Source organism: Callospermophilus lateralis, chromosome 15 (assembly GCF_048772815.1).
Source record: "Callospermophilus lateralis isolate mCalLat2 chromosome 15, mCalLat2.hap1, whole genome shotgun sequence".
Lineage (NCBI taxonomy): Eukaryota > Metazoa > Chordata > Mammalia > Rodentia > Sciuridae > Callospermophilus > Callospermophilus lateralis.
The window spans coordinates 91,232,742-91,243,119 of record NC_135319.1 but is presented as its reverse complement, the minus strand read 5'-3'; the positions used below and the strand labels follow the sequence as shown (position 1 = coordinate 91,243,119).

Sequence of the window (10,378 nt, the reverse complement as noted above, 5' to 3'; positions counted from 1 at the left end):
TGCGGAAGTCATTTGCTGTGTGGCATAAAAACAACATGGGATGGGACAGGGCCCACTGAGCCCCTGGGAGGTCCAGGGTCCTGGCGATTTCCCCCGCTCCTGCAGCCTGTCAGCCACACTGGTGCCTCCAAGAGAAAGGGCCCATTTCCCTATAGGTTCACATCTGACTCTTAATTCTGCTGCACAAAACACAACCTTTAGGATTAAAACTCAAAGCTTATGACGCCCCAATCTGAGCACACGGGTGGCTAGTAAAAATCACATGCTGAATCACGTGTTTAATACACTTCTGGCTGCTATGATCCATAGTTTTCTGGCATTACTACAATTAATTCAAAACTAATAATTAACATGCTGGTATCTTATAGTCCCAATTTTTAGGCACATCTTAGAAAAATATTTTCTCTACACACATAGTAGTGGAAGTAATTCTATCATTGCTAGGATGATCTCAAAAAGCACTGGTGTTACCTGTAAGAGGAACGTCGGATACCTTAGAACAACAAAATAAATTACCATAAACATTTCCTTTGGGAGTGGTACTTACTTAGCTAATGATTACAATGTGAGAGGAAAGTGAAAAAGCACATCCAAGCCCAAAGTCTGCACTTTCCTTTAAATTTCAGACTTGATAGAAAATTCCTATTTTTCAGAGTCTGTTTCAGATCTGAGCTCACTGGAGGGAGGGGTGCTTAACCTGACCCCTCATGGCAGCACCCTGAGGATGGGCTGCTCCATGAGGAAGCCCAAGCCTGGTCCGGACACGGCAGCCAGCCTCTTGCCGCGCTGGCCCAAGTGAGGAGGGTCCAGGTCAGAGCAGCTTTCACAGGCTTCACTGTTGGAATCCTCGGGGTCATGCAAGTCACATTTTAATGTATTCTCTCATAAAAGCAGCACACGTAATGGTCAGGAGCTGCAGTCCTAACAGAGCCCTGCTCACCTCCTGCAGGGCTTGAACACAGCTGCTTTCACAGGGCCCTCTTGGCCGGACAGCAGCCTGGAGTGAGCCCTCCTGAAGCTCACTTTCCCAGATCACTACACAGACCTTGGGCCACCAAGGCTCAGACTACCTGCTTCCTGGGTGCAGGTAACCAGGTACTCTCAGGTGACCAGGCTTTCTGGAGCCTGGGTAAGTGCTGATAAGTCAGAGGGCTCTTTGCATAGGGAAAACATGGATTTCTTGGGGTCCAGCAAGCATGGTTCGGTTATAGACATTTCTGAAGACCCCAGAGCCACCAGTCCCTTCCACAGGGCATTTCACTGCCATCTCCCTGGCAAGTGCAAGGTGTATGTAAACCATCAGCTGACCCGGGCTGGGGTCAGACAGGGTTGGCCCTCATTCAGTAACCAAAGCAACCTCTGCCCATTTGCTGGCCACTTGCATCACCCACAGTCCTCTGGAAGAATCTGTAGCCTCGCCTCTCTGGCTATCTTATAGCAGAGGTGTATGTTGGCCAAAAACATCTGCATGCCTTCTGGCGGCTCTGTAAGGCTCCCTCAGGGCCCTGGCCAGGCTCTTGGTGGTGGTGGTGATGTTCACATGCAGCACGTTTGGCTCTCTCCCACCAAGTTGGAAAGGGGGCGCACGCCAGGCTCTCAACCCTCTCACCTGGCTAAGGGCAAATCCCAGGTCATACACACCCAGGACCTCCTTAGCCAGCAGCACAGGAGCAAAGCACTCCACACACGCCAGGTGCACGTTTCAAATGAAACCAGTGGTTAAGAATGGGAACGTCAGGGGAGGCGCCAGCAGACGTACGGACAAGACCTGCACCCGTTTCTCCCCGGTGCTGAAGACGGAAGCCAGGGCTCAAGTGTGCCAGGCCAGCGCTCTGCCTCCGTGCTGCTTCCCTCTTAATAAGTTCCTTTAGAGCGATAATTCTCAAGACAGGCTGTGTGTGCCTAAGATTTCTATGTGTCTCAGGGAGGGATGAGAAGTACAGAAATCCATAGGCATCAAGTTATGAACAAGACTTCTAGAGCATTCTGACATGTAACCCCTGCCCCACGCGCCATGGAGGGGCCAAGACACAACCGCACTTGAAAAAGCCTTTACTCTAGTGAATCACACTTGTACCTTTAAGAGCTCTCCTAGTCCAAGATGTTGCCTCCTCCAACGAAAAGACCAAGTATGGAGACAACGGCCAGGCAGGAGCCTGCATTAAAATACCAGTGACAGGCTAGGACGTGACCCAAGCCTCGGGATCCTTGGCCCATGAAATTCACCCATGTGCCAAGAAGCAGCCACTCAGTCGAGGCGAAGGACAAGGAGGGAGGGACATGAGTCATCACTGGCTAGCCAGGCCAGGCACTCCCCAGGGCCAGCCCTGTGTGGACAAAGCAGGGCAAACCAGGAGAGCCACCAGCCCTAGGGGGCCTTGTGGGGAGCTCCCAGGGAAGTGATGTTTCCTGTGCAGGTGGGGAGCCCCCAGCCTAGAGAGACTCTCCACCTTAAGGTTCTGCATTTGGAAACTAACCTAACCGCCTCATCCTGCTGAAGGTCTGGAAATATCAGGGACGTTCAAGTGCAAGGCGGACAGTTAGCCAGGAGAAGGACTAGACCATCAGAGAGCCTCTTCCCTGGGAAGCAGTCCTCCTGGGCTGGCGCTCGGGAAGGAGGCTGTGTGCCCACAGAGCCTGACGGAGGAAGAGGGAGCCAGTGCAGTGGCCCTGGTCTCCTGTCCACAGGGGATGTGCTCCTGGGAGCAGGGTGCCAGTGATCATCCCTGATGAAGATGATGGCTGCTCTCTACCTCGGTCACCTTCAGGTCCACACGCTGTGGACCCTCCCGCTCATCCCTGACCGCTGGTGCCCTTCCACCTTCCACCGTAACTCTCCCATCCGGCTCTAGATACAGGAATGTGCTGGGTCCTCCTCTCCAGGACAGTGGCTGCTCCCGGCTGTGGCCTCTGCTGCTGATGGGCATGCCTGGGGGCTGGCTGTGGTTGGGGTCTTTCATACTCACCTTTCCAGACACTGGCCTCAGCTGGCCTCAGCCCCAGATTTCCACGTCTGCTCTCCTGGAAAGGGACCCAGCAGCTCTGAGGTTGGCGGAATTACATTTCCACCCGCTGTTTCCTTCCCACGTAATTTAAGTGCAGTGTTGTTAGCTTGTTCTAATCAATAAGTACACTGGAAGGAGGCTTCGGAACCTTCTGGCTCCACCAGGTAGTATCTCGGCAAGGTCAGCAATTTCAACGTCCTTGTTTAAGACATGGCAGGACAGGATGAGGGTGATGTTCTCCAGCAGACCCCGAGACGCACTCTCTTGCTGACCATCCCATCACACTGTTGTTTACAGTTCAGGTTGTAAACAGCAAAGTGCCTGAAGGTGGAAGGCACCGGTGCGGGCCCAGGTGGACGTGTGACCCACATAGCACGCTGCCGGAACACAACGGCCTGTGTGTCAGGTGGAGGCTTGAGGGGCCACCTGGCCCAGGTGGGGCCTGTCAGGGCTACACTTCCCCTCCGTGAGTGACAGCCAGGATGTGAGCGCTGCAGGTGCGGGCAGCAGGTGGCTAGGGGTGTAGTCCTTGCTCGGGTCCCCAAAGTGGAGCTTTGAGAGCTGCTCTGATGAGGGCCAGGGAGATGGCTGCCCCATCATCTGCCTCTCAGAACGCTCAGGGACCCCACTGGAGGCACAGGTAGCCAGGCAGTCTTCCAGGACTCGGTGGGAAGTCAACTCAACCCTGAAAGGCCTTTCCCATGACTTGGGCAGGCCTTCTTGGGGGGCGCTTCTGAAATGAGGTGTTCTGTGCAGACGCACACACGGGGGTGTGGGTCCTACCCTCGGCTCAGTGCAGGAGTCGCCAGGCTCACTTGCAGCCAGAGGTGGGGAAGCAAGGCTCTGCTGCTCTGTGCCCCCGGTTTCACACCTCAAGCCAACAGCTGTGGCGAAGGGGTCAGGACAGCGCTGAGCATCCCATTTAAAGGGAACACCCGCACTTTAAAGTAAAACTCAGAACCGGGTTGTTGACACCTGCTGGGTCCACCATGCCATGGCCCTGCTCTGGATGCCTGGGCTTCTGCAACAGGACACCAGGACTTCCTCAGGAGCCATCCCCCTCTCTCAGGAGCAGCCTACTATCCGACTTGGAACGAGGCCATGGCCCACTGCAGACTCCTGGTCAGGAAGGGTGGTCTGTCATCCTTAACATACAAACAACCCAATAGTTGGCCTGCAACTAATTAAACTTCAGAAATTCTCCAAAAATAATGAGCTGAACTAAATAAAATGTCCACTATTGGATAACTTTTGATCACAAGACAACAATTTTATATGGTTCAACTTTCTATTTTTGTGGCTAGCCTTAAAAACAAATCAAGAGCAGCACATCCACATCTTGGAAGGATCCTGGGAAGGAGAGGAGGCCCTGGGGCCAGGGAGAGCGCCACAGCAGCACAGGTGTGTGGGTGCCCAGAAGAACGTGAGCCTGGCATGGAGCAGTGGCAGACTTACAAGCCAGGGCGTTAGCAAAAAAGGCATGTGTGCTAGCACTCAGGGCCGGCTCATTACAAACCGCTTTTTGAAAGGGATAGAACTGGACTAAATTTAAGATAGGACTGAAAAGAAAAAAAAAAAAAAGCCCACAACACAAAATGTGTTAGATACATTCAAAACAGGCACAGGAAATGGAACAGTCCAGAAGACATTTCTCAAATTAAAAGGAACCCATTCCTTGCAGTCTGCAAAGAGGATCAATTTCCGTGAACCCACAGCTTCCAGGGGACGCTGAGGTATCCCTGTCCCAAGACTTTCCCTCCTTCACTAGCGTTAGCAGACGCAAGCTGCTGTGGAGCACCCTGCGCTGAGGCCGGGCAGCTGGGGGTAGGGGTCTGCCCGGCAGCTCTGTGCCAGCAGTCCGATGCTGCCACCACCACCAACCACCAGCTCCACTTTTTGAAACTGGAAAATCTGCATACCTGGGCCCTGTGCAGGAGGAAGTGACTGCACTAAAACAAAAGAATGAAAAAAAAATGAAAAAAGAAAAAAGAAAACCCCCAAGTTTCACATGCAGAAATATGCCAAGTCCCAGCCTCAGCAGCAACCACTGTTGAGGGGACCTGGAGCAGGGGACCCCATTAGGGAGGTGAACATGCTGGTCTGCACTGCCTTCCAAGTCCCCAGGCACTGAGAGAAAGAAGGTGCTGAGACTCTGCTGACCACAACCCTGAGGTGCCTGCCCGCACTGCAGGGCTGGGGTAGCGGATGGTTTCATCCTCTCCAAGGCTACTACAGGACTTTGTGGTCACCAAGACCCACCACGAGCTGCTGCATAGGACACAGCCAGTGTGGGGGCCTGGGGTGGACTCTAGAGCCAGGCAGGAGGGGCAGGTTGGCCTCCTGGAGCTGTGTGTGAGGAGTCCCAGAGGCAGGTCCCCAGATCTGGGGCCAGCTAACACCGCAGTGGGGCCTCAGAGTGGGTGAGAAGGCTGAGGCAGGTGGGGGACCTCTGATCATTCCAATATCACTCCTCTGGCCTGGATCACTGTCAGTGGCTCATTGGGCTCCTTCTCCAGGTCTGGCATGGCCCTACTCTCTGGACGCTGGTGGGACAAGGCCAGTAGGGTCCCACTCTGTGCCAGTATCACTGTCTGGCTCATGAAAAACTAATGAGTTCTCGCAACTTTAGCCTCGACATTTCTAAGTTACACAACAAAGCTTAGGTGAGGTTTAGGATTTTATGTGCTTGTCCCCTTGTGAGATTAGACAGACACTTTCTCACCTGCTTTATAAGACAAGTTTCTGTTTCAAGACCTCAGACCTCAGCTGTCTCGTGGGTAGACTGAGGGAAGGAAAGTTCCCTGACTAGCTCTGTGGCTCTCCTGTGGTGACAGTGCGCCGGAGTGCCTTGCTCTGAGGCCCCCACGTCTTCCCCTAGGAGACAAACCCATCTCTCACTTCCTTGCACCACAGTAACATCCCTAGCCCACCCCGGTGGTTGGCGGTGCTCAATAGGTTGAGCTCAATAGGTCACCCACACGATCACTGCAGCCCATGGCTCACGGAGCTGGACGGGAGGTAGGGCAGAGCAGGCAGGACGTGGCAGGAGGCCGGGCAACACCGTTCCCTCAGTGCCTCATGGGGGGATGGTGGAGGGCTTTGGACGTGCACAGTGTCCTACCGAGCCTCCCCACCATTCCAGGGACTCACGTTTAGAAATTCGGGAGCTCTGAGAAAAACCTGGAGGTAGTTCTGCATGATATGGACAATGAGGAGCCTGAGCATTTCAGATGCAGCTTCCGTTCATCTTGTACAAAACACGCTCGCGGCTTTGTCCATTCCCTTGCCTGACCACATCACTGAACCTGGGATCAGCCCAAACTCAGGAGCTTCTTCTATACCAGCTTCCCTAGAAATAACGCCAATTTCAAGTCCATTGGTGCTGAAAAATCAGACAGCAATTAGAGTACCTTTAATTGTACTTAGAACCACTTTGAAATTCAAGATTGCTTTAAAATCACCATATCTAAAATCTCAGGGTAGTTTATCTCCTTAAGGATGTGTGTATATCTCCACACAGACATCTGAGCAGATATTCACTTACACTGCGATGATTATTTATAAAAATCATCATCCAAAATAAATTTTTGGTATGTGTCTAGAATGTTAGCTGCTATAATTAACTTCTGTGCTGAGTAGACCAACAAAAGCTTTAAAAGAAACGTCTGGCAAGACATTTTTAGGCCACTGAAGACACTGAAGTGTCTTTATAAAGCACACTGCACTGAAGCATCAAGTTCTCAATTCATGCTTAAGAACCCGTCGAATGTACTAAGTTTAAGGAATTAGACTTAAAGTCTACCTGAGAAGATACAATGCAGCTGCGCTCTCTGATGTAGCTGTCACTGAGTTTGTGAAAGTGGCTAATTGCCCACGTATGAGTCTCATTTTCAGGCTGTTGGCAGGCAAAGAGTTTAAGTTAACAATAAGCTTATTGAAAACTTTACTGCCATTCAGATGTGTTCCTGTTTAAACCTTTCAGCCAGCGAGAGTTGATCCGCATGCATCATTTTCATGGCCCTTGCCAAGAATTATGTGACCACGTGCCAAAACTAACACAGCCACTTGGAAGGGGTGGAGACCACAAGCTCTTGTCCTTCAGCCTGGCCATGTGCCACCTGGGCGGAGATAACGTGAAAACAGCGAGTTGGTGTGGTCAGCAAGCTGTGGCGTCAGTGATAGTCACCGAGTCAGGCGCAGGTACCAACCTTTCTGGAACACGGGATGGTGCAGAGCAGGCAGAGGGAGCCCTTCGATGGCTGTGGGCTTGTGGAAATAGGCGTCCAGCCAGGCTGCGCATCGCATCAGGGGCTCCGATGTTCCCTCTGGACCGCTGACAACCTCAGGAGCTGCTGGGGCCTGCACAGGGCTGCAAAAGGAACCACAGGGGCTTAGTAAACTTCTGAGCCCTGCCTCCACACATGGGAAGAGTGAATGGCCACTGCGTCTAGCTGGGGGAACGTCTGTGCCCCACCAGCTGCCCGGCAGGAGCCGAGCAGGAAGACGCTGGGTCACCCCCCACACCCCACCATCTCCTGGCTTAGGACACTGAGGGCCCAAGTGTGAGCTCCAAAGGTCTACAGGCATGAGGCACAGATACACCAGAGCAGGAGCCATGTGCACCAGTCACGGGGCGAGAGTGTGCTGTTTCTAAGGCAACAGCCACAAAAGCATCAAGTAGCCATCATCAAACATTCTCCAGAAACAGCAACATCAGCTGTAGCACACATGTCCCCCAACCTACTCTGGACCCCAACAGCGGGGGCATGCCCTGTCTGGGGTTACTTTGACTCATGTGCCCACTCCATTTGGCACTCCCAGGCTACAGAGCACTGATCCTCAGGGGAGCTGCCGGTGGGCCTGGCGCTTCGATGACAGCACTGTGGCTTCTACGCCCAGGGCGTCTCCTGGTTCCTTCTCAAGTCTTCCCACTCATTCTTCCTGGTCACCATCTCCCTGCCCTTTGATGTCCTGAATTTGAACCCCAAACATTTTGGGGTTAATCAGACTGCTCCCTGGCTGTGTCTGCATGGACACTCCTCCTCTGCCTCTTGGTCTAGCCCCTCACAGAACCCACTGCTCATCTTCCACGGGGGGCAAGCATCCTGGGCCCTGGAGCTGTAGGCAGATCCGGTTTAATTCCAGTTGCTCAGGACCCACCCCATGAAGCAGTGGCACTGGGCCTGATGTCTTGGATGACTTTGCGCCTGTCCAGCTTTGGACAGGCGCAAGCTTCCAGACCCTTCCCAGGCCTGGAGGGCACAGCTTTTCTACTCTCCTCTGCAGGTAGCACAGCTTCTGAGGCTCTTGTGGGAAGAGGGACAGAGCCTCCCTGACGTCCCTGCGGGATGCTTCCCGGCATCCTTCCCAAGCTCCTGCAGCACCCTGGGTCCTGAGAGGCCTGGAGTGTGAGCTTCCATCATCAGACCATCTTGTCTTCTCTCCATCCTCTGAGCATCCCCATGAAGCAAGGGGCCTCTGTTCACTGGAAACACGGCCCAGCACAGGCATGACAGGCGGGGCTGAAGTGCCCGGGAGCACAAGTCTGGCTGTGTCTGCCCGAGTTGGGATAGCAGATGAGATGGATGGAGAAGAGGAACCAGGAGGCCACCCTGGGGGGCAAAAGTGTCAACAAAGAGGAGAAAGAGCTTGTGCATGGCTGATCTCAGGGTGTGGGCAGGAGGATAATGAATCATGGAAAGGTGGGCACAAATTTTGCATGCCAGGACAAAACGGTCACTTTGTCCCTAAACAGGGGAATGTACCTGCCAGAGGCCACGAGGTCCTAGCTGCCCCAGCAAGGCTACAGCAGTAAGAACGAGGCTGATCTAGAGCTCTGGAAGAGGCCTGTGGTGGAGGGGCTGGTAACCCAGCTGCCGTGTGGGTGCTGCCTGGCATCTAGACCACAGCCCAGGCTGCCAGGGACCGGCAGCTCCCTTGCACTCAGGCAGGTGGGAGGCCAGATTGGAGAATTTGCAGAACCTCTCAGAGCACTGCCTCACTCTGCCAGCTCCGGTGGCTCCTGCATGGTTAGTCCCTGGGGGAACCACACTTGTGCAAATCTGTAGTCAAAGGTACACCGTGAGGCAAGGGGCAGCCACCGACTTCCCTCTGGTTTCAAAGGCCAACTACTCACAGCTGCAGCAGAGGCAGAGGAGGGTGGCAGTGTGCGCACGCATGCGTTCTCCCACGGGATCCTTTGTTGGTGAAGGCAGGCTGGGCAGGCTGATGGATGCAGGCAGACACACCAATGGAAGCCACTTCTGCGTTCCATCTGGGACATTCACACCTTTGATACAGGACCATCAAAGGGGCCAACCTGGGCCTAAGGACATCCCAGGGTTTCCATTGGAGTCGACATGGCTATGCTGTACTCCTACAGGGTGCCTGTGTGGCCAAGTTCAGGGGCACTGTGGGAAGCGGAATCTGTCCTCATTGGGGGCGAGCCCCTGCAGAGTGGTGCCAGCTCCTGCTACTGGAGGAGGGGAACCCTGTGGGGCTCCTTGCTCTGCTGGCACTGAAGGCCTGGGTCCTGCAGGGCAATGGCGGGAGACAGCAGGCCATGCTGGAGTCTGAGACGGGGCCCTTGTAGTATTTAACATCTCCAAGGCCTTGAGATGAACTGCACTGACGGGGGGATGCACAGGGTCCACGCTGCTGCTGGAGAGGCTGTCTAAGCATGCAGACACTGGCAGGTCAGGAAGGAGCCGGGCTCCAACCGAGAAAGGAGACAGGAGCTTGCCAGCAGGCCACGCAGGGACAGACCATGGGGACACGCGTCAGGAATCCTGTTGACACACCACCACGTGGAACAGATCCAGACTACACAGGGCCCTCGTTCAGCCTGGGGCCTGAACACACAGGCTGCTTTCTTGGCCTGAATGGCCGCCTGGGAACCCTCCGCAGGCAGAGAACAGGCCTCTCAGAGGGCTCCTGGAGGGAGGCACCGTCTTCTCACTGCCCACTTTCTTTCCCTACTAGCCACGTCTGACGGTGGAAAGGAGAAATCTGCCCTGTGCTTGCCTGGATCATTATTCAATCTTAGAATATTCTTGCTCTGTTTCTCACTAACCAAATAAGCCGTGCACTGAAGAGGACTAACAGGAAGGATGGAGAACCACGAGATGTGCTCTGCCATCCTGAGGCCCAGGGACAGCTGTGAACCCAGGGAGCAGGACGGTGTTCACTGGGGCCCGCCGGAGCTCCGTCCAGAGCAAAGAGCCAATAGCCAGCGGTCGCCTCGGGGTTAATGCCACCTGCTCAGACAGGAAGTGATGCCCCTGTGCAGCAACCCTCACCTGAGGGCACCAGAGGGACAGGCCCGCCACAACACCCTGTGCCAAACCCCCTGGGCCTGGCACCTCTTCCGCAAG

General features: G+C 54.2%; 1 protein-coding gene across 5 annotated transcripts in view; it reads right to left on the bottom strand.

Moving 5' to 3' along the window:
* Mgmt (O-6-methylguanine-DNA methyltransferase) overlaps positions 1-10,378 on the bottom strand; it is a 234,236-nt gene that overhangs the window by 33,505 nt on the left and 190,353 nt on the right. For all 5 annotated transcript variants that reach the window (XM_077105380.1, XM_077105377.1, XM_077105378.1 and 2 more), the window contains one exon: positions 7,214-7,374. In XM_077105380.1, the coding sequence (XP_076961495.1) occupies positions 7,214-7,374 (161 nt within the window). The remainder of the gene's footprint in view (positions 1-7,213; positions 7,375-10,378) is intronic.